At 40.7% G+C, this 24775-nt stretch overlaps 1 protein-coding gene across 50 annotated transcripts in view; it reads left to right on the forward strand.

The window, feature by feature from the left end:
• The window catches only part of CELF2 (CUGBP Elav-like family member 2), a 632182-nt gene that overhangs the window by 281161 nt on the left and 326246 nt on the right, over window positions 1–24775 (forward strand). For all 50 annotated transcript variants that reach the window (XM_077264514.1, XM_077264512.1, XM_077264519.1 and 47 more), the window contains one exon: window positions 8795–8991. In XM_077264514.1, the coding sequence (XP_077120629.1) occupies window positions 8795–8991 (197 nt within the window). The remainder of the gene's footprint in view (window positions 1–8794; window positions 8992–24775) is intronic.

Genomic DNA, 24775 nt, shown 5'->3' on the forward strand with positions numbered 1-24775 from the left:
AGAGAAGAGATGGCCCCAGAACAGGAACTGTATATGGGCCCTTTGCCATCTAATATTTAATCATAGTACACCCCTTTATGTATCAGAAGGTGTTTGGACCTTTGGAGGTGGAAGTGGCCCGCTTACCTCTTGGTTCCCAGTGCCACTGCACTGGCTGCCCCAATGGTATTTCCTCTGGTTTAATTAGTATATATGGTTTAACATTTAAAGTATGGCCACTTGGTTATTTCATCCGTGTAGACTCATGGATTTAATTCAATAATGACATTAACAATATAAAATATTTTGCATGGTCCCCCATGAGACTGAATGTGTTTCCCAATTACAGTATAGTTAGTGGCATACTGTGTTTGGCAATGGGAATAGACTGAATCCACCCTGCAAAGTTTACAATCTGTGTTTTGCTGCCTTAGGCACGAGGAGATAAAGTGACGTGCCCATGTTTACAAGATGCTGAGAATGGGATCAGAACCAGGCTCTCCCTGTTTTACTGCTGTCATCAGCTTACTACAAAGCAGCAGCTAGGATTACATGTTTGCTTGGAAATAATAATCAAATATTTATTGTGAATTGTAAAGATATTGTGCGGTAAAATCCCCAAAATATGGCCTAAAATAGCAGTGCATGACACACTAAAAGAAATGTGTCATCAGAATATGGGCTATTGCTTAAATCAGGATTCTATGTTAAATGTATTTTTTTTAAAGTTTTGATAATTTTTCTTTATTCTCATATCACCATGTAAAAAAACTAAAAAAAACTTAAGTTTTCCCACTAGCTTGAAGGCCTAATAATAGATTTATATTTCCTGTTTTTGACCTGTGGCTGTTGGGGGTCGAGTTCCCACCTCTGCACAGGGGGAATCTCGGGCCATCTCCGCTGCGGTCTCCCATTCTTCTTCTGCTGCAGTGGAGCCTGCTCAGCGGAGACGTCTTTCCCAACGTCTTGCTCAATCTGACTCTGTGAAGAGGATTACTGTTGCTTTTCCTGCTTCTGCCATGGAAGTCAGTGCTGGGCAGCGGCGAGCAGACGCTTCTGGGACTAAGTCCTGCTTTTCTCATTCTGAGCATGCCCAGAGTAAGATCTCTCAGTGGAGATCGAGGGTCACATGATCAGATACTGCAGCTACGGCCATTGGTCCTTCAGGAAGGTCCTGTAGGTTCTCACGCTCTGTGGCAGCCTCTCATTGGTCCTTCTAGGAAGGTCCTGTACATGCTGCAACAATTTAAGGCCCGCATGGCCACACGGCCATGCGCTAGTATTGTTCTATGTTATGTGTTTTGCGCCAGTGTGGTCATGTGAGTTTGTGTTCAGGGACCCGGCTGAAATAAGCCCCTAGAATGCTGGCACCTCCGGCGAGGAGATTTTGTGTGAATGTATTCAGGGACCTGGCTGAAATAAGCACCTAGAATGCTGGCACCACCGGCAAGGCAAGGAGTTTGTGTGCATGCATGACCACTGACTGCTCTCAGTTGAGTAGTTAGCCTGTGCCACTGTGAAGTCAAACAGGGTGCAGTGCTTTGAGTTTCGGCTACTCTGTGAAGTAACAGGGTTAGCTCATACCGCCATATAGTTCCGCCGTTTGCTAGCAGTAGGTTCTCCTGCACGGTGGACCCCGGGCTGCGAACGCATCAATTATAATAAAACCTCTATATTTACTCGGTGCGTTCCGCTAGCCCTAACAGTGGCCATCACTTATTGTGAGTAGTGGATTCTGTGTTATCCACTGTATATATAGCTGATACATTTTATTGCAAACCTTACTGTGATGATAGAGACAGCTAAAAAGTCATGTGTACAAAACAGAAAGCATTAATATAATAAAAAGCCTATTGATCTCTGATATATTGTTTTAACAGGGTTATCAAATACTAGGACAACCCCTTCTTTATCTAAATGTTTGGCCCAATAAAATAAATAATATATATACTCACCTTCTATACCGGCACCGTTCCAACGGTGTTGGCTCTCGCTCTTCCGGGGCTCGTTGCAGTTGTTATGACACTTGGCCACGGCTCCCAATGACCTCTGGGGTCACTGTCTCTGCCTTCATATGAATTGAACATGAAGAGGAAGTGAGAGCAGCATATAACATACAAACCTGATTTCTTTGGTTGTTGAGGTAACAGGTTGGGTACATTTACTAAAAAAAAAAACAAATGAATAAAACTGCAAAACAATGGAGGACTTCTTTGAAACTTGCTCCAATTATGGACTGTGATGTACCTACCAACCGCGGGTCTCCTAACCTGTACTCAGTGACCTCTTGGACGTTGATGAGACTGTTGAATTCGAGTCAGACGACCCGCAGCTGGTTTGGACTTCACATTTCACAATTGGTCCGTGTTTCACGAACATCTGAAGTTGTCCAAGTCAAATGAGTCAGGAGGATCTATTTAGATCTGATGTAAAATGCCTCAAAAAAAGATCCACCAAATTCTTGATGGATCCCATAAAAACAAAGTGAACTGCAAGAAGGGAAAGGACAGCTAGTGCTGATATAAAGGCTTAATTCTGCTCATTATTCCTGTGCAATTTGTATGGAGAACATGTTTTTCCATTATACATTGGTTCATCCTATAATCTAAAAGAAATTGGAATAAAGACAGCTGTAAATACAAGTGGAATTAATTCTCTATATAATACTACATCATAAAGAATAATATTATGATTATATAAAATATCCTATCTAATGAGTGCCTTGTACATATAGGGCAGTTATAAGCCTGAACACAGAGACATATATAGAGCCCGAACGCTCTCTGTGAGAGTCTTTGAAACGTTATGGTTCCTGATTACGCTATAAAGATCCTCATTTTTCAGCTTTTCTTCTCACAAAAGCTAGTGCAGCACAATAAAATGACAAAGTAAGCTGAATGTGGAGATTATTATTTGTTTTCTCCTTTTTCTATGTGTCTAATAACCAGTATTCGTCTAAATAGGAAGCTTGTAGTACTTTCTCTCTTGCAGCCGATCGATGGTCTCAATAACCTTAACCCCAATGGAAATCTTTGTGATAAACAAAGCTGGAGTCTAGAGATTGTCTAAATTGCCTAGATCTTGTCTAATAAAGAGCAGATCTTATGAAAACAGAGGCTACTTGTCCTATTGATTTTTATTTTCTCTTCTGTACTGTACAGTATGTGAAACTTCTTGTGTGTTTAAAGTTCTAATGCATTTTTTTTCTTGTACACAATGCTTTTTCAATTCATTATTTGAAAAATAATAGGTGAAATTAAGTAAACTTTCCAAGTAATTTTATCAGTAAACTACTTGTAGTTAATGATATCAGATATGTCAAATGGCTATATATATTTATTTTATTGTATTTATTATTTGCTATCAAAATGGCATTTTAAAAAACCATAGCTAGTGTTCAACTTCCACCATAAAAAAACCTTACTCACTTTCCATCATTCTGAAGATTTATGGTTTTCATAAGCCAGCAGCATGACTACTAGTGGTGATCTCAATAGCCATCTGGTAGCCACTATAAAACATACCCCACCATTTAAATAGCTGAAGAGGGGGTATTGTATTTCCTAAGAAAATATCTGTTTGCACTATGTTCCACATGCTTTTTTGTATGCCATGGATTTTTTGAGTCCTGGCAAGTGATTACACTTCAGAACAACAAAAAAAAACTTAAAGTAAGACCTTATTCAGACATCAGTGATTTTCTCATATGTGAAAAACAGACCAGGTTTCATCAGTGTATAATCAATGAGCCAGTTTTTACCATCAGAGTTTATTTTGTTTTTTTTCCTATGAGAAGTTTCCACAAGCTTCTCCTACCAAAACAAGCATGAAAATCGGACAGCACACAAATGGCATCCGAGTGCTGTCCAGTTTTTTCATGGACCCATAGGGCAAGTTTGATCCACGACTCGGATCAAATTCGGACATGTTTCAGTGTTTTGGTGTGGGCCACTCAGTCCACAAAAATGCAGTGAGACATGTGAACTGCCCCAAAGGCTATAATATCTATGAATGTTATCCATGAAAACATGGATAGACCTTTTACAAGAAAAACTGACATCTGATTGAGCCCTAAGTTAGACTTTGAGGGTGCTGACTTCTGAATGAGCCCTAAGTTAGACTTTGAAATGCATGAGATTGAGCCCTAAGTTAGACTTTGAGGGCACTTACTTCTGATTGATCCCTAAGTTAGACTTTCAGATGTACTAAAATCTGTTGCTGAATTTTCCATTTTTAAGTTCTATAAACACACATACACTTTTATTGGCAAAAATATAGTTGCTTCATATATGTTACAATTTTATGGATATTGTGCTGCCTCATTTTTATAATATTTTGTAGATGCCCATATAATGTTGCGGTTATATACATGAATTCTAAAGTGGGGTGTGCAAAAACCAGAGGGCAGTGTAAATAATAATCTACTCCATTCAATTATCTCAAACAGATACTCAGTTCTATGTACTAATCATAACATAGCCACAGGGGGGTTATTCCAGGTGGTAGGGTAGCGTATAGCTTGCTTCTACTTAGTAAACAGCCTTAGGGGCATAGCCTATTTTTAATGTCATACCTTGTTAATGGGAATAGTGTGGCACACATTACTTACATTTTTTTTCTCTACCTTATGTAACTCATTGTAACATGCTAGATCCTGACTTTTTCACAAAGAGTAAATGTCCTCCTAATATTCTTCACTATTTTGTCTTGTTGGTATTATTTGTAGGTAGGAGGACATCTCAGTGTTGTGATTACTTTTCCTACAGAACAATGATGAATGAGGTTGAGGCTAACAGAATACATTAGTCTTTGTATTTGAGAAGTGTATTGCAGGCTACCGGCAGAGATGGACATAAAACACACAAGATGTATCACTACGGATAATGCATAACATAAGTCAGTTTAATCAACTAACAAGCGTCACAAGAGGAGCTGACAAAAACTGTAGTTGATTGTTTGTATATAGGACAAATCCAACTAGGCCAATTCACACAGCTAACTGTACTAGGACAAAATCTTTGATGATCTTTGTCTGATGAGACTTTTAGTATCATTACATGTTGTTAATGTACTGTAAGTACCGTAACTAAAGATCAAAAGGTCTACCAAAAGTCTGCAATTGGTAAAATGCAGATTTTTTTTATTTGCTTCCATATATAATCAGCAAAATTGCGGCTGCTGGACAACATTTTTCTGAATCACAAGGGGCCATATGAAGGTTAAAAATATAAAAAAAGAATTGTACTCTCCTTAACGCTCACCTCTTTGGCTCTTTCGGTCTGTACCATTGTCCATCTAGTCCTCTTCTTACTGTGCCTGAAATGCTGAAATCCTGACCTTCTTCAAGCTAGACCAGGACTTCCGGCTCTGATGAGGCCTGGGATGGTTCTGTACATGCCTGCATAAGGTCACTAAGCTTGCCGTGACTTTACGTGCACATGCACAGAAAAGTCTCTGGTCTCATCAGAGCTGGAAGTCCTGGCTTAGTGTGAAGAGAATTTCAGCACTCTCAGCAGTAATAAGAAGATGCAGTGCAGGCCACTGGTGGTGAATAGAGATGAGCGAATTCTCTCATGTTCCCTCTTATTCGTCAAGCTATAGCGGTGCTGAACAACATAGTAACATAGTTATTAAGGTTGAAGGAAGACTTTAAGTCCATCTAGTTTAACCCATAGCCTAACCTAACATGCCCTAACATGTTGATCCAGAGGAAGGCAAAAAACCCATGTGACAAAGAGTAAGCTCCACATTGGGGAAAAAAATTCCTTCCCGATTCCACATACGGCAATCAGACTAGTTCCCTGGATCAACGCCCTATCAAGGAATCTAGTATATATAACCTGTAACATTATACTTTTCAAGAAAGGCATCCAGTCCCTTCTTAAATTTTAGTAATGAATCACTCATTACAACATCATACGGCAGAGAGTTCCATAGTCTCACTGCTCTTACAGTAAAGAATCTGCGGCTGTTATTATGCTTAAACCTTCTTTCCTCCAGACGTAGAGGATGCCCCCTTGTCCCTGTCTATGATTAAAAAGATCATCAGAAAGGTCTTTGTACTGTCCCCTCATATATTTATACATTAAAATAAGATCACCCCTTAGCCTTCGTTTTTCCAAACTAAATAGCCTCAATTGTAATAACCTATTTGGTATTGCAGACCCCCAGTCCTCTTATAACCTTGGTCGTTCTTTTCTGCACCCGCTCCAGTTCAGCTATGTCTTTCTTATACACCGGAGACCAGAACTGTGCACAGTATTCTAAGTGTGGTAAAACTAGTGACTTGTATAGAGGTAAAATTATGTTCTCCTCATGAGCATCTATCCCTCTTTTAATACATCCCATTATTTTATTTACCTTTGTAGCAGCTGCCTGACACTGGCCACTAAATGTGAGTTTGTCATCCACCCATACACCCAGGTCTTTTTCATTGACGGTTTTGCCCAGAGTTTTAGAATTAAGCACATAGTTATACATCTTATTACTTCTACCCAAGTGCATGACCTTACATTTATCCCCATTAAAGCTCATTTGCCATTTATCAGCCCAAGCTTCTAGTTTACATAAATCATCCTGTAATATAAAATTGTCCTCCTCTGTATTGATTACCCTGAATAGTTTAGTGTCATCTGCAAATATTGAAATTCTGCTCTGTATGCCCCCTACAAGGTCATTAATAAATATGTTAAAAAGAAGAGGGCCCAATACTGACCCCTGTGGTACCCCACTGCTAACCGCGACCCAGTCCGAGTGTGCTCCATTAATAACCACTCTTTGTTTCCTATCCCTGAGCCAGCTCTTAACCCACTTACACATATTTACCCCTATCCCCATTATTCTCATTTTATGTGTCAACCTTTTGTGTGGCACCGTATCAAAAGCTTTTGAAAAGTCCATATACACTACGTCCACTGCGTTCCCTTAAATCCAGTCCTGAACTTACCTCTTCATAGAAATTGATCAGATTTGTCTGACAGGAACGGTCTCTAGTAAACCCGTGCTGATATTGGGTCATAAGGTTATTCCTCTTCAGATACTCCAGCATAGCATCCCTTAGAATACCCTCCAGGATTTTACCCACATAAACAGGCTCTCCATGCATGTGTCGTGACTGTGACACAGCCGCGACACATGCAGCTGTGGCACCGATCAGCTGATCAGCCGGAGCGATCCAGGAAGCCGTGTTCCTTCTGCAGCTTATTTGGCAAGCGCTATATCTTGCCGAATAAGAGGGAACCCGAGCAAATTCGCTCATCTCTAGTGATGAAGAGCAGCGGGGCCTAAGACGTGAGCGGTAAGATGAGTATAAGCATTTTTTTTTCTTTTTACATAGTTCTATTATACTCCAGTGCATAATAAGGGACATTCAATTCACGGAGAATAATTCCAAGTGAATCAAAGTTTCCTGCAAAATCTGCACATTTTTGTGAATTCAAATTTTTCCAGATCTGCGTATCTCTTTAATAAATTTATAGGAATTTATGTATAGTAATTGTGAGTCATAATCCATTGGCATCAGACAGAGTTTTCACATTAGGATTGAATATTTAACAGTATGATCTCTCAGAAGCTATAGTTAATTTCTATAGCTATTGAGACTCAAATATCCTATACCAATATGTAATAAGTGAAATAATAATATTAGCAAATACCTCCAATTACAAATGTATAGTTCTGATTAGCTATGTTGCTTACCCCATGTACAGGGCATTGCAGTGGCTTTATTATCCATGCTTAGGACCACTCAGATAGTGACATTATTTTATGCGTTTCCCGGACCCTATGCCTATTTTTTAGTTAATCAAAACAATCTCTTTAGTTCATTGAATTATATTTTGCTGCCTGTAATGAGTTATGCCAAGCTTCATTTCCCTTTATTTGCCTCTGCCTACACTATTTTTCCCTGCATTATGTCTTAAAGAAAGTATGGCATAATGGGGGCGTGTTGGAAATGTTAACTGGCATTCAAGGCATATTAATAGGCAAACAATATGTGAATTCATCCCTACTAGTTAGAGCGCTCTGCCTATCTCACTTTCACTCACACGTATAGACTATATATATGCCCAGCTGAGATAAAGCAATGTGCCTTGGTTGCAACTGATGTTCTTCGCTCACATGAAACAGTTTTCATCTTGGCGCACTGCTTTAAAAATAGTTTGAGACAGCAAAAAGGTTCTCACACATCACATTTCAAACAGGATTCTGAAAGTTTTCTGCTTTTTACACTTCTGCTTGTGAATCGAAGCCTTTGTTCAACAAGCAGTGGGCTAAATTTCTCAAACTCACTCATTCCTTGAACAGAGCACGAGTGGGATCAGATCGGCAGTATAAAGCCATTTTCAACATTCTGGGGAAAGTTAGACTAATTTAATGCACACATGGAGGCTTCACACAATCTACGGATTCATCACTGGCATCTTGCATTAGTCATCTGACAGATTGCCAAGTGTTTCATATTCTTTTCATATGACTTTATTACCAAAAACGTCTTTTCTTTTATCCCGCCACAGAAGCAAAATAAGGCAAATGCATTTTATTTCTAGAAGCTCGAGCCGCAATGTAAAGTTGTAATGGGCTATTTTCTGCATTATTTGCTACATGATGTCTAGTTATTGAAGTCTAGACTTGGCCACCATCCGTGATATTTCTGACAACTCCATTGCTGATTCTAGCCTGATGTAAGTCAGAGCCTAAAAGATGTAACCTTCATTGATTTATGAAGACCTTTCTCCAGACAGCACCTGTTTTGGCCAGACTTAGGATTTATACTGTCAGCTCTAATAATGCTTTTATACTTCTTTCTCTACAGTAACGGAACAACCAACAAGATGAATGGAGCTTTGGATCACTCAGACCAGCCAGACCCAGATGCCATTAAGATGTTTGTTGGTCAGATCCCACGTTCATGGTCAGAAAAAGAACTCAAAGACCTTTTTGAGCCTTATGGAGCCGTCTATCAAATCAATGTTCTAAGAGACAGAAGTCAGAATCCACCCCAAAGCAAAGGTAAAGATGTCTAATGTTAGTCTGGAATTGTATGTTCTTGCTATTATTTTTCCACAGTATTTTTAGAATATAGAATCTAATGTAAATGTTATGAAGGGAGCGATTGCAGTGATGGTTAAAATAGTTGATAGATTACAACCATTTTCGCCATCCCCTATAGGCTGTAGGATGTACTGTATTTCTTTCTTTATATGATTTTGCTGACCATGTGGATCTCTTTGGACATATCTGCTTCATTGAGATTTGTTTTAGACTTATGTTAGAGAAAAACTCCAAAGATTGTGCAAGATTAAAATATAAAAATAACAAAGTATGTCTTGGCAAGAAATGCACTCATTTTGACTCCAGACTCTTGAAATTCTCATGTTTTTGGTCTTTATCCCTGAGTAACATGGTTTAATACTTTTCATGTGACATTTCAAAATGGAATGGTTGCCAGAGAAAGAACTTTTATATTTCTCATTTCAATGAACAAAGTCTGTAATATTAAGAGAGACTATAAGCTAATATTCTGTACTACACTGAAGAGGTTCTGTCACAAAAATGAATCCAGGATATTCTTGCTTTATTTCTCACTTTATCTTGAGGCTGCATCAGGGATGATTTATTTTTTATAATTTTCTGATCTTGCATTCAGTTTACTGTTGGTTTGAGAGGTGTCACATGGTACCATGCTGACTATTTCTACAATTTATACTATGCTTAATACGGTGTTAAAGGCTATCTATCACCAGGTGTATGCTGACTAATCTGAGGGCAACATAAAGTAGTGACAGAGTCCCTTATTTCATCCCTTAAGGCCCCCCATACACATTATACTAACTTTGTTCTAAGCTGATGATATCGGTGTACTTGGCTGACAATCTAATGTCTATGGTGGTCTCCCGACTCTCCTCCTATAGATGATGTTAGAAAGATGAGAATCTGGTATGTCCAATTTAGGAATACCAATCCTGTTGTTCTTGGCATGAAAAGCCGCCACCGCAGGAGTATATCATTGGCTCAAGAGGAGTCAGGAGCGATAACTGGCGGGTGAATGATCAGCCAAATCATAATTTGTTTGACAGCTATTTATTGTGTATAGGACTTTTAGTCGAGAGCTTTGTCCATCTATTCATAAGTTCTGAGTTGACAGCTTTATCCTTAAACTGTGCATAAGTAAAAATTTGTCAATCAGCATTGGGTGGGCAGGGGATTCTGTTGCATATGCATATCAACAGACTTGAGAGAATAGGAACATAATGCAGAGAACACTTGTGGTGGGCTCTTGCTGCAACAAAGCGTGATTTTATGAAAAGCACTGCAAGATGACAAGTAAGCAATCCAGAGATGGAATCATGGTCTTGTGGGTATGTTGCCCTCATTTAGGCCAATATAAACCTAAAAGACTGCCTTTAAACAGAATTGTTTGCTGTAAGATGATGATCAATTAGGTTAAAATGCATAAGTAAGGAAAGCCATGTTACATAATACTAGCATGTGTTTGCCTTCCATATTTCCAGTTTTGATTTTGGGTGACTGATTCTCTTTAGACTACTTTCAATTCGCCTTAACATGGCCATATTTTGTCATCGTTATTATGGCCAGACTAATATAGACTGATGGGCGATCTAAATTAGGCTGAGTTGAACCATGGGAGGTCTAATTATCAATATATGGACTTTTAAATGCATTTGTATTACAGCTGTGTGAGAATAGCCTTAATCAATTAAAAGCTACTGATGTTTTCAAAGAAAAAAGTCAGATACAATATATTGTAAAAGAAGATACTACTGAGCACTGCAAGATCTTAAAGTAAACCTGTCATCAGGTGTCCCTTGTGGTAAACCGCTTCCGCTGCTTTGTTCTAATTCTAAATAGCTTCTTAAATGTGTCTTTCTTACAGCACCACAACTAAGCGTACCCCAATAACTTAACTTTACTCTTGTCCCCCACCTTATGCAAATGACCACTAGGCAGCCTCGTCATTTGAGAATCCAGCCCCCATGCCCCTGATTGGTGGGGAATATATCATTTTGAGGCTGTGAAAGTCTCCAAAGGTGATTCAGACCTGCTCATCTGGCAGCCTGACAGAAATTTGCATAAAACGAGGGGACAATAATACAGTTAATTTGCTAAGATATGATTGGAGCCGATGGTGTAATATAGACACATTTATTAACTCTTTCAGATTTAGAACAAATCGTTGTAAGCAGTTCACCGCAGGGAAACCTGATGGCAGGTCACTTTAAGGCATGTTGAAAATCAAATTGTTAGACTTTGGTCTAATCATATCTCTAGTTCAAGTAGATTACATTTATATCTTTACTAATATGTTTTTTAGAAAAAGTATGTTAGTGTTACCTGGGTCTTCTTAATGTTATAATAACTTTCTAATTAATGTTATAATAACTTTCCTGTTTTATAGCTGTGGAAAATCCTTTTGGGGATTTTATCACACTGTGTTGTTCATGCATCTTGTTAAAGGGAATCTGTCATGTTGAAAATGGTATCTGATCTACAGGCAGGGTGATATAGAGTAGGAAGAGTTGATCAGAATGATATACAACTTTCCATTTTATTCAATAAAAATTTCTATTGTTTGTATGTATAGGGTCCAGTGGGAGGTCCTACTCAGTGATTGACAGTCCCCCCATATAACTGTGCATGCAGCTTGCTGTTATTTTCAAATAACTATATGGAATATGTATATAGAATATAGGGATTTCAATGCATAAAGCACAAGTTATACTGAATCTTTTCCTACAAACATATATATCATCCTGCTTACTCAGCTTCTCTTTCTTCATGCTGTCCACAGATCAGACTGCATGTACAACATGACAGGTTTCGTTCTAGGTTCCAGAACTTGTTGCAGTTAGTGTTGAGCGATACCGTCCGATACTTGAAAGTATCGGTATCGTAAAGTATCGGCCGATACCGGCAAAGTATCGGATCCAATCCGATACCGATACCCGATACCAATACAAGTCAATGGGACTCAAGTATCGGACGGTATTCCTGATGGTTCCCAGGGTCTGAAGGAGAGGAAACTCTCCTTCAGGCCCTGGGATCCATATAAATGTGTAAAAGAAAGAATTAAAATAAAAAATATCGCTATACTCACCTGTCCGACGCAGCCTGGACCTCAGCGAGGGAACCGGCAGCGTTGTTTGTTTAAAATTCGCGCTTTTACTTGGTTACGTGAAGTCCCGGCTTGTGATTGGTCAGGGCGGCCATGTTGCCGGGACGCGGACCAATCACAGCAAGCCGTGACGAAATTACGTCACGGCTTGCTGTGATTGGTCCGCGTCCCGGCAACATGGCCGCCATTAACCAATCACAAGCCGTGATGTCACGGGAGGCTGGACACACGCGCTTTTTAAAATGGGCGCGTGTCCAGCCTCCCGGCTTGTGATTGGTTGACCGCGGCGCAACCAATCACAAGCCGGGACGTCACGGGAGGCTGGACACGCGCCCATTTTAAAAAGCGCGCGTGTCCAGCCTCCCGTGACGTCACGGCTTGTGATTGGTTAATGGCGGCCATGTTGCCGGGACGCGGACCACTCACAAAGCCGGGACGTAATTTTAAAATCCTTAAGGACCTGAAATTACGTCACGGCTTGCTGTGATTGGTTGCGTCTCCCATGTGACTGCGACGCAACCAATCACAACGCCGGAACGTAATTTTAAAATCCTGAAGGACCTGAAATTATGTCACGGCTTGCTGTGATTGGTTGCGTCCCGGTCACATGGGCGGCACGCAACCAATCACAAGCCGGGACTCACGTAAAGGAAAGAAAAGCGCAAATTTTAAACAAAGAACGCTGCCGCTTCCCTCGGTAAGGTGCAGGCTGCGTCGGAGAGGTGAGTATAGCAATATTTTTTATTTTAATTCTCTCTTTTACACATTTTGACATTAATGTTGTTTCGATACCGATACCCGATATCACAAAAATATCGGATCTCGGTATCGGAATTCCGATACAGCAAGTATCGGCCGATACCCGATACTTGCAGTATCGGAATGCTCAACACTAGTTGCAGTCCTATTCAAAAAACAAAAAAACTCAATGTGTAATATCAAAGTTAACAAAATGCATGACACCAGTATGTAAAGCAGAAAATTGATGCCTGTTATGTGGAAATATCTGCATGAACCAGTATCAGTAAAATGAGGCTAAGCTTTGTCTGCGTTCTGTATTCGTTCTTGATCCCAGATCGGTTGGTTGACCGTCTTCTGTGGAATGATAGAGTCATGTTTTGCACGGGAATTGGAAAAAAAGAACATAAAAAAGGCATATACAGTGTGATAAATTAGATCTTTAACACATTCATCGCCAAATGCAGTGAATGTTTGCAGTGGCCTGAAAGTGGTAAGAACAAAAGTGGAGATGTTATAGTTATTTGGTACCCAGTGGAATTGGATTTAGCTCTAAGAGGGCTTACATGGAAAGATATCTTGTCTCCTGACTGCAGTACCTGCATGCTCTTTCTCATGGATGACGGCCCTTCTTCATCCTGTTAGTTTATCCGGGAGATTAGGAGAGCTGCATGCTTTAGATATTGACATCTTCCATTTCACTTTCATGAGACTTACAAGGTCTGTTATCGTTCTTAGATCAGGCTTAACCTTGTTATTTCTCATTTCCATTTTAACCTAAGGAGCAGGAAGGGGAGAAATGAATGTGCCCTATAATTTCATGTGTCTGAGATAAAATGGAAGATGGCTTGACCCTATTCATTTGTTCAATCGGCAGATTTGACTCATTAGAAGTCAGCATTAAAATTCAGCGTTCATTCCTGGCAGCCAGCAAATCAGCACAAATGTAAAATACGCAAAACATAGGAATAGTAAAAAAGCAGTGATTGATACAAATAAAACTGCTAATAGAGTATGCTTGTAGAGGAATAGCATTTTGTTTGTTTTTTGTTTGTCACATACTGAAAAAAGTGACTAATTCAAGAATCACAAAACCAAGATGCACAATTCTTCTTCCACAGATAACAGTATCATAGGGGTATAAACATAACCTCGCACAAAAATGAAAACATTGAAAATTCTAAATGTGTACAGCTACACAACTATAGTGTATACTTACAAATTGAGGCTACGCTCATGTAAAGATAAAACATGATCAGTCTACAGACCACAGATTCGCTGATCTGAACTAACAGCCTCACATGCACAGATGTTAACTCAGGTCAGCAGACCCTCGGTTAGTCCTGGCATTACGGTCTGTGCAATGTCTGTTCAATATTTTTATGTGAATATAGCCTCATTTATATAAAATCATTTTGTTAAAATCACACCCGCACCATTAATTGGCAGCTTTCTGTGTACACTGTGCATAGGCAGAAAGCAAAGATGGAAAAAACCTAGAGACAGAATCCCTTTTATGTACAATGGCCAAAAAGGCCATGTGGACAAGGATTATCTTCAAGACAAAACCCCTTTGACCAAAACTGCTATTTCAGATTTAGGCTGAGTTACAGAGTGATTTTGGACTCTTCAAATATCAATTGAGTTCTGGAAATATTATATAGATTCCTCATCTGCCGCCAGCCCACAGACAAAATAGAGTTAGTGATCCCTTCTTGAGGGAGTCCATTCCCTGCTCGGTTCAGTATGACTCTTACTGATCTGAATTGGTGGATGAATACACTTTACTTACAATGTCAACTTTCAAGCTATTAACCCCTTTCCGACCTCGGATGGGATAGTATGTCCGAGGTCAGAACCCCCGCTTTGATGCGGGCTCTGGCGGTGAGCCCGCATCAAAGCCGGGACATGTCAGCTGTTTTGAACAGTTGACATGTGCCCGCAATAGGCGCGGGAAGAATCGCGATACGCCCGCGCCTATTAACTAGTTAAATGCTGCTGTCAAACGCTGACAGCGGCATTTAACCGGCGCTTCCGGCCGGGCGGCCGGAAATTAGCGCATCGCTGACCCCCGTCACATGATCGGGGTCAGCGATGCTTCTATATAGTAACCATAGAGGTCCTTGAGACCTCTATGGTTACTGATCCCAAGTAGCTGTCATAGCACACCTGCATTTCTGCTTCATAGCAGCGATCTTATGATCGCTGCTATGTAGCTGAGCTGATCGCGTTGTGCCAGCTTCTAGCCTCCAATGGAGGCTATTGAAACATGGCAAAAGTAAAAAAAAAAGTAAAAAAAAAGTGAAAAAAATAAAAAATATATAAAAGTTTAAATCACCCCCCTTTCGCCCCATTCAAAGTAAATAAATAAATAAAAAATCAAACCTACACATATTTGGTATCGCCGCGTTCAGAATCGCGCGATCTATCAATAAAAAAAGCATTAACCTGATCGCTAATCAGTGTAGCGATCAAAAAATTTGAAACGCCAGAATTACGTTTTTTTTGGTCGCCGCAACATTGCATTAAAATGCAATAACAGGCGATCAAAAGAACGTATCTGTACCAAAATGGTGTCATTAAAAACGCCAGCTTGGCACGCAAAAAATAAGCCGTCAACCGACCCCAGATCATGAAAAATGGAGACGCTACGGGTATCGGAAAATGGCTCAATTTTTTTTTTTATAGCAAAGTTTGGAATTTTTTTTCACCACTTAGATAAAAAATAACCTAGACATGTTAGGTGTATATGAACTCGTAATGACCTGGAGAATCATAATGGCAGGTCAGTTTTAGCATTTAGTGAACCTAGCAAAAAAGCCAATCAAAAAACAAGTGTGGGACTGCACTTTTTTTGCAATTTCACCGCACTTGAAATTTTTTTCCTGTTTTCTAGTACACGACATGCTAAAACCAATGATGTGATTCAAAAGTACAACTCATCCCGTAAAAAAAAAGGCTCTCACATGGCCATATTGATGGAAAAATAAAAAAGTTATGGCTCTGGGAAGGAGGGGAGCGAAAAACGAACACGGAAAAACGGAAAGTCCCAATGTCATGAAGGGGTTAAAAATGAATAGTGTAAATCCATTGATCATAAAATCCTGAACCACAATGTTTGGCTCCCACTGCACAATATGAAATTTAGGATTTTGTTTTGCCGTTGAATGTTTATAAATTAGGTTTTTTTATTATTATTATTATTATTATTATTATTATTATTATTATTATTATTATTTATTATAGCTCCATTTATCCATGGCTTTAGGGGTTTAGATTTTTCTTCTTGTTATTTTTTTCCCTTAGTATTTTTACTACTTTTTTCTATCTGAAATTTGACATATTCGGGTATCCGAAAGTTATTTCTGCCCTTTTTACCGTTCACTGTCCATCAAGTATTTATAATGCATTTTCTAGTCTAGAACATGATTTTTCAATTACTATGATTTTACCAAAGAGAAGTACTGTAATATAAAACACTTTAACACTTTACTCACATCAATTACCTCTGCTTTATATTAATATTACCTTAGCTCACTCTTGGACTGAAATATGAATAATTGTACTTGTACAAGTGTGCCCGAATGACTGAAATAAAATGAACTATCAGAAACCCCAAGGACATTTTAAAGCTTCTCTTACCCTATGTAATATTCTTCCTCTTCTGTTAGTACATATTCAATAATATAAAGCCACACTTTATATTAATAAAATTTATTTTTTTATATATTTTTATGTCTCGTTATATTGTCATTTAGGAAAGTATATATGGTAACTAAAACAGAGACCTTTAAAATAGATATACTCCAAGAGCCCTGGAGGTAGACTAATAAATGTGTCCTACAATAGTAAGAACAGTGAACTTGCGCTAGGGTAAGGGTAGATGGGTAAATCACTTCAGTTCCAATGCTGGAAGAGTAGGAATAAAAATATTTTATTATCCTATATATTCTAGTATTCAGTCATGATAGATATCCCCATAGATAGTATAACTCAGTGAGGGCCTTATATTGCTTATTCGGGATTGAAATCAAATAAATACTAAACCTCAGTTGGATACTTCAGTTCATGCAAGTGCTGTGTGTATAACTACCTGATCAACCTAATCCAATTAGTAGGCAATCACAGTCGCATACCTATATGCACTATTTCATTGTTGTAAATAGTCAATAGTGCACCAAGTTGCGGGAGGGCAAAGTGCCTCTTTTAGAGTTGTAGGGCGTATGTCCACTGGCACTATAAAATGCTATGTGCATCCAATATATGCACGATGATATTGATGATGTAGACCTTCAGATTTATACACATTCAGGGCTGTAGAGATTTTAAGCTCTCAGTCATCAATTAGTGATAAAAGCCAGCAACAGTATATGGTAAAATCTTCACCTAACAGGTTTATCTTCATGCACATCCAATGTCTATTTGTTTCTTATGAAATGGTACTGTCTGCGCTCCTTACTGCTGAGGCTCCCTGTCCGGTGGTGCATGCTTGGAGAAGAAAAGCCCTAGGGCAGGGGAACGGAAAGTGAGTACTGTCGTGGGAGGATGATGGTCTGTGATGTCATGTTGCAGTTTCCAGTTAGATCACACTGAAGAATAATGAATGGGTCTGTCCTCAAATCAATGCGTTTTGGAAACCCCAGTTTCCTTCCTTAGGATTAGTTCCATTCAGTAAGTGCAATCCAATGGATAAGTATCATATAATCATAGAATGGTAGAGTTGGAAGGGACCTCGTGGGTTATCTGGCCCAACCCCCTGCTCAAAGCAGGATTCACTAAATCATCCCAGACAGCTGTCTGTCCAGCCTCTATTTGAAGACTTCCATGGAAGGAGAACTCACCACCTCTCGTGGCAGCCTGTTCCACTCATTGCTCACCCTAACTGTCAAAAAGTTTTTTCTAATATCTAATCTGTGTCTCCTCCCATTCAGTTTCATCCCATTGCTTTTAGTCTTTCCTTGTGCAAATGAGAATGAAGATGATCCTTCTACAAAGTGACAGCCCTTGAGATATTTGTAGACAGCTATTAAGTCTTCTCTCAATCTTCTTTTTTGCAAGCTAAACATTCCCAAATCCTGTAAACGTTCCTCATATGTTTTGCATGGTTTGCAGACCAGTTACCATTCTGGTCTCTCTTCTCTGAACTTGCTCCAGTTTGTTAATGTATTTTTAAAAATGTGGTGCCCAAAACTGGACACAGTATTCCAGATGAGGTTTGACCAAAGAGGAGTAGAGGGCAATAATGACTTCTCGTGATCTAGACTGTATGCTTCTGTAAATACATCCCAGAATTGTATTTGCCTTTTTTGCTGCTGCATCACACTGTTGACTCATGTTCAGACTGTGATCTATTGGTATACCCAAGTCTTTTTCACATGTGCTGTTGCTTAGCCTTATTCCTCCCATTCCGTATATGCTTTTTTTCATTTTTATTGCCCAGATGTAGTACTAAGATGTAGGATAAGTCCCGCAGTAACTCCACCCTCAAGTAGGTTAATTCTTATTGAACACCAAGCAGCTTTAGTTCACTGTTGAACCCCTTAAGTTTTAGGGCGTCCAGCTCAAATATCAATTGATACTCGACCCGTAACATCTGCTTGATATAATCTCCTCCTCTCCAATTTTGTTGTACTTTCTGGATACCCAAGTTTGTGTGCCTTTAGACAGGCCTCCATGATGTGAAGCGTAATGCTTGGCTGATCCAAAAATTTATTTTTAATATTGCGCAGATGTTCACCAATCCATTTAGTTTACTTAATAATTGTATCCACATCTACTGAAATATGATTATCAAGAAAAAAAAATGTATCACTATCATTAATGGGGTTGTTGGGCCCTGGTCTACAAGTCTGCAGTCTCTTTATGTGACTGCTGACTTGTGAATCCTCACATCATGCACACTATGCGTTTTACATACATGCGGTAAAGTGTCGACTAGACGTACGCAGAATGGAATGTGGCCGTAAGTATGGAAATCACATACTTGTGGCCACATGACTACCCTCTCCCAGTGCTGGCACCAGAGAAACCTTACAGCAAGTAGTGCTCGATATATCAGGGTTCACAAATCTGCAGTCACATAGTATGACTGGAGAATTGAAGACTTAGGCCGGACAACTCCCTTAATGAGCTTTCCCACGTCTTGCTGAGCCTTATATACTGGCCAGAAACACTGAGAGATGCCCTGCATGCTTGCTTTCTTGGCATTATTAAATGGCTAATTGGGTTTAAAGTAAACCTGACAGGAGATTCATGCTGCCACAGGCATTATTGCAGCCACACACGGAATATATTCTTCTGAAATGCTGGGTGTTTCATAGTAAACATGGTTTGAATAGCATGCTATGGGCTACATTGCTTTGAAAAGTTGCAACCTTTTTGCAAATTGAGAAGTTGAGAAAAAATGTTGTGACTTTTGCGTTTCCACGACAGACAGTTTTGCCCATCTCTTCCAAAATGTACACAGCTGGGGTGGGACGGGATAGGACAGGGGAATGACACCGCAGCTCGTCTACTTCATGACATGCTGTTGTGCATCTTATTCCAGAAATCTTACTTCAGTCGCTGACTGGAGCAAGATTTATGGCGAGGCGCACATAAACACACGTTACTTTTCAGACTTGCCGGATTCATTAACCCCTTCATGACCCAGCCTATTTTGGCCTTAATGACCTTGCCGTTTTTTGCAATTCTGACCAGTGTCCCTTTATGAGGTAATAACTCAGGAACGCTTCAACGGATCCTAGCGATTCTGAGACTGTTTTTTCGTGACATATTGGGCTTCATGTTAGTGGTAAATTTAGGTCGATAATTTCTGAGTTTATTTGTGAAAAAAATGGAAATTTGGCAAAAAAATTGAAAATTTCGCAATTTTCACATTTTGAATTTTTATTCTGTTAAACCAGAGAGTTATGTGACACAAAATAGTTAATAAATAACGTTTCCCACATGTCTACTTTACATCAGCACAATTTTGGAAACAATTTTTTTTTTTGCTAGGAAGTTATAAGGGTTAAAATTTGACCAGTGATTTCTCATTTTTACAACAAAATTTACAAAACCATTTTTTTTAGGGACCACCTCACATTTGAAGTCATTTTGAGGGTTCTATATGGCTGAAAATACCCAAAAGTGACACCATTCTAAAAACTGCACCCCTCAAGGTGCTCAAAACCACATTCAAGAAGTTTATTAACCCTTCAGGTGTTTCACAGCAGCAGAAGCAACATGGAAGTAAAAAATGAACATTTAACTTTTTAGTCACAAAAATGATCTTTTAGCAACAATTTTTTTTATTTTCCCAAGGGTAAAAGGAGAAACTGGACCAGGGACGTTGTTGTCCAATTTGTCCTGAGTACGCTGATACCTCATATGTGGGGGTAAACCACTGTTTGGGCGCACGGCAGGGCTCGGAAGGGAAGGAGCGCCATTTGACTTTTTGAATGAAAAATTGGCTCCAATCTTTAGCGGACACCATGTCGCGTTTGGAGAGCCCCCGTGTGCCTAAACATTGGAGCTCCCCCACAAGTGACCACATTTTGGAAACTAGACCCCCCAAGGAACTTATCTAGAAGCATAGTGAGCACTTTAAGCCCCCAGGTGCTTCACAAATTGATCCGTAAAAATGAAAAAGTACTTTTTTTTCACAAAAAAATTATTTTAGCCTCAATTTTTTCATTTTCACATGGGCAACAAGATAAAATGAATCCTAAATTTTGTTGGGCAATTTCTCCTGAGTACACCAATACCTCACATGTGGGGGTAAACCACTGTTTGGGCACATGGTAAGGCTCGGAAGGGAAGGAGCGCCATTTGACTTTTTGAATGAAAAATTATCTCCATCGTTAGCGGACACCATGTCGCGTTTGGAAAGCCCCTGTGTGCCTAAACATTGGAGCTCCTCCACAAGTGACCCCATTTTGGAAAATAGACCCCCCAAGGAACTCATCTAGAGGCATAGTGAGCACTTTAAACCCCCAGGTGCTTCACAAATTGATTAGCAAAAATGAAAAAGTACTTTTTTTTCACACGAAATTTTTTTAGCCTCAATTCCTTCATTTTCACATGGGCAACAGGATAAAATGGATCCTAAAATTTGTTGGGCAATTTCTCCTGAGTATGCCGATACCTCATATGTGGGGGTAAACCACTGTTTGGGTGCACAGCAAGGCTCGGAAGGGGAGGCGTGCCATTTTACTTTTTGAATGGAAAATTAGCTCCAATCGTTAGCGGACACCATGTCGCGTTTGGAGAGCCCCTGTGTGCCTAAACATTGGATCTCCCCTACAAGTGACCCCATTTTGGAAACTAGACCCCCCAAGAAACTTATCTAGATGCATAGTGAGCACTTATAACCCCCAGGTGCTTCACAGAAGTTTATAACGCAGAGCCGTGAAAATAAAAAAGTAATTTTTCTTTCCTCAAAAATGATTTTTAGCCCAGAATTTTTTATTTTCCCAAGGGTAATAGGAGAAATTGGACCCCAAATGTTGTTGTCCAGTTTGTCCTGAGTACGATGATACCCCATATGTGGGGGTAAACCACTGTTTGGGCGCACGGCAGGGCTCGGAAGGGAAGGCACGCCATTTGGCTTTTTGAATGGAAAATTAGCTCCAATCATTAGCGGACACCATGTCGCGTTTGGAGAGCCCCTGTGTGCCTAAACATTGGAGCTCCCGCACAAGTGACCCCATTTTGGAAACTAGACCTCCCAAGGAACTAATCTAGATGTGTGGTGAGCACTTTTAACCCCCAAGTGCTTCACAGAAGTTTATAACGCAGAGCCATGAAAATAAAAAATAATTTTTCTTTTCTCAAAAATGATTTTTTAGCCCACAATTTTTTATTTTCCCAAGGGTAACAGGAGAAATTGGACCCCAAAAGTTGTTGTCCAGTTTCTCCTGAGTATGCTGATACCCCATATGTGGGGGTAAACCACTGTTTTGGCACACGTCGGGGTTCGGAAGGGAAGTAGTGACGTTTTGAAATGCAGACTTTGATGGAATGCTCTGCGGGCATCAGGTTGCGTTTGCAGAGCCCCTGATGTGCCTAAACAGTAGGAACTTCCCACAAGTGACTCCATTTTGGAAACTAGACCCCCAAGGGAACTTATCTAGATGTGTGGTGAGCACTTTGAACCCCCAAGTGCTTCACAGAAGTTTATAACGCAGAGCCGTGAAAATAATAAATGTGTTTCCTTTCCTCAAAAATATTTTTTTAGCCCAGAATTTTTTATTTTTGCAAGAGTAACAGGAGAAATTGGACCCCAAAAGTTGTTGTCCAGTTTCTCCTGAGTACACTGATACCCCATATGTGGGGGTAAACCACTGTTTGGGCACATGCCGGGGCTCGGAAGGGAAGTAGTGACGTTTTGGAATGCAGACTTTGATGGAATGGTCTGGGGGCATCATGTTACGTTTGCAGAGCCCCTGATATGCCTAAACAGTAGAAACCCCCCACAAGTGACCCCATTTTGGAAACTAGACCCCCCAAGGAACTTATCTAGATGTGTGGTGAGCACGTTCAACCCCCAAGTGCTTCACAGAAGTTTACAACGCAGAGCCGTGAAAATAAAAAATCATTTTTCTTTCCTCAAAAAAGATGTTTTAGCAAGCAATTTTTTATTTTCACAAGGGTAACAGGAGAATTTGGACCCCAATATTTGTTGCCCAGTTTGTTGTGAGTACGCTGATACCCCATATGTGGGGGTAAACCACTGTTTGGGCACACGTCACGGCTCGGAAGGGAAGTAGTGACATTTGAAATGCAGACTTTGATGGAATGGTCTGCGGGCGTCACATTGCATTTGCAGAGCCCCTGATGTGCCTAAACAGTAGAAACACCCCACAAGTGACCCCATTTTGGAAACTAGACCCCCGATGGAACTTATCTAGATGTGTGGTGAGCACTTTCAACCCCCAAGTGCTTCACAGAAGTTTATAACGCAGAGCCGTGAAAATAAAAAATAATTGTTCTTTCCTCAAAAATTATGTTTTAGCAAGTAATTTTTTATTTTTGCAAGGGTAACAGGAGAAATTGGACCCCAACAGGTGTTGCCCAGTTTGTCCTGAGTACGCTGGTACCCCAAATGTGGGGGTAAACCACTGTTTGGGCGCACGTCGGGGCTTGGAAGGGCGGGAGCACCATTTGACTTTTTGAACGCAAGATTGGCTGGAATCAATGGTGGCGCCATGTTGCGTTTGGAGACCCCTGATGTGCCTAAACAGTGGAAACCCCTCAATTCTAACTTCAACACTAACCCCAACACACCCCTAATCCTAATCCCAACTGTAGCCATAACCCTAATCACAACCCTAACCCCAACACACCCCTAACCACAACACACCCGTAACCCTAATTCCAACCCTAACCCTAATCCTAACCCTAATCCCAACCGTAACCCTAATCCCAACCCTAACCACAACTGTAACCCCAACACACCCCTAACCCTATCCGTAACCCTAACCACAAGCCTAATCTTAACCCTATTTCAAACCCTAGCCCTAATTCCAACCCTAACTCTAATTCCAACCCTAACCCTAAGGCTATGTGCCCACGTTGCGGATTCGTGTGAGATTTTTCCGCACGATTTTTGAAAAATCTGCAGGTAAAAGGCACTGCATTTTACCTGCGGATTTACAGCAGATTTCCAGTGTTTTTTTGTGCGGATTTCACCTGCGGATTCCTATTGAGCAACAGGTGTAAAACGCTGCGGAATCCGCACAAAGAATTGACATGCTGCGGAAAATACAACACAGCGTTTCTGCACGGAATTTTCCGCACCATGGGCACAGCGGATTTGGTTTTCCTTAGGTGTACATGGTACTGTAAACCTGATGGAAAACTGCTTCGAATTCGCAGCGGCCAATCCGCTGCGGATCCGCGGCCAATCCGCTGCGGATCCGCGGCCGATCCGCTGCGGATCCGCGGCCGATCCGCTGCGGATCCGCGGCCGATCCGCTCTGTGTGCACATGCCATAACCCTACCCCTAACCCTAACCCTACCCGTAACCCTAACCCTACCCCTAACCCTACCCCTAGTTTTAACCCTAGTTCTAACCCTAACCCTAGTGGAAAAAGAAAAAAATATATTTTCTTTATTTTATTATTGTCCCTACCTATGGGGGTGATAAAGGGGGGGGGTTATTTATAATTTTTTTATTTTGATCGCTGTGATAGAACCTACCACAGCGATCAAATTGTACTTGTAATGAATCTGCCGGCTGGCAGATTCGGCGGTTGCACTGCGCATGCGCCCGCCATTTTCCAAGATGGCGGCGCCCATGGAGAAGACGGCCGGACACCGGGAGGGACATCGAAGCTAGGTAAGTATGGGGGGGTGGGATCGGAACACGGGGGGGGGATCGGAGGAATGGGGGAGCGGACAAGAGGACCGGGGGAGCGGACAGGAGGGAGGAGGGGAGCGGACAGGAGATCGGGGCAGAAAGGACGACTGGGGGGGCGATCGGTGGGGTGGGGGGGGGGCAGATCGGGGTCTCCAGCCATGGCAGATGCTATTGCAGCATCGGCCATGGCTGGATTGTAATATTTCACCATTTTCATAGGTGAAATATTACAAATCGCTCTGATTGGCTGTTTCAGTTTCAACAGCCAATCAGAGCGATCGTAGCCACGGAGGGGTGAAGCCACCCCCCTTGGGCTGAAGTACCACTCCCCCTGTCTCTGCAGATCGGGTGAAAATGGAGTTAACCCTTTCACCCGATCTGCAGGGATGCGATCTTTCCATGACGCCACATAGGCGTCATGGGTCGGATTGGCACGGGTTTTCATGACGCCTACGTGGCGTCAAAGGTCGGGAAGGGGTTAAGCGGTGTATGCCTTTTAATGGGTAGGAAGTGTCTGATGCCATGTCTCATAAAAACTGGTGTGAACAATATTAGTCTCAATGAATCGGGGCCTAGA

The sequence above is a fragment of the Ranitomeya variabilis genome, chromosome 5, assembly GCF_051348905.1.
Source record: "Ranitomeya variabilis isolate aRanVar5 chromosome 5, aRanVar5.hap1, whole genome shotgun sequence".
Taxonomy (NCBI): domain Eukaryota; kingdom Metazoa; phylum Chordata; class Amphibia; order Anura; family Dendrobatidae; genus Ranitomeya; species Ranitomeya variabilis.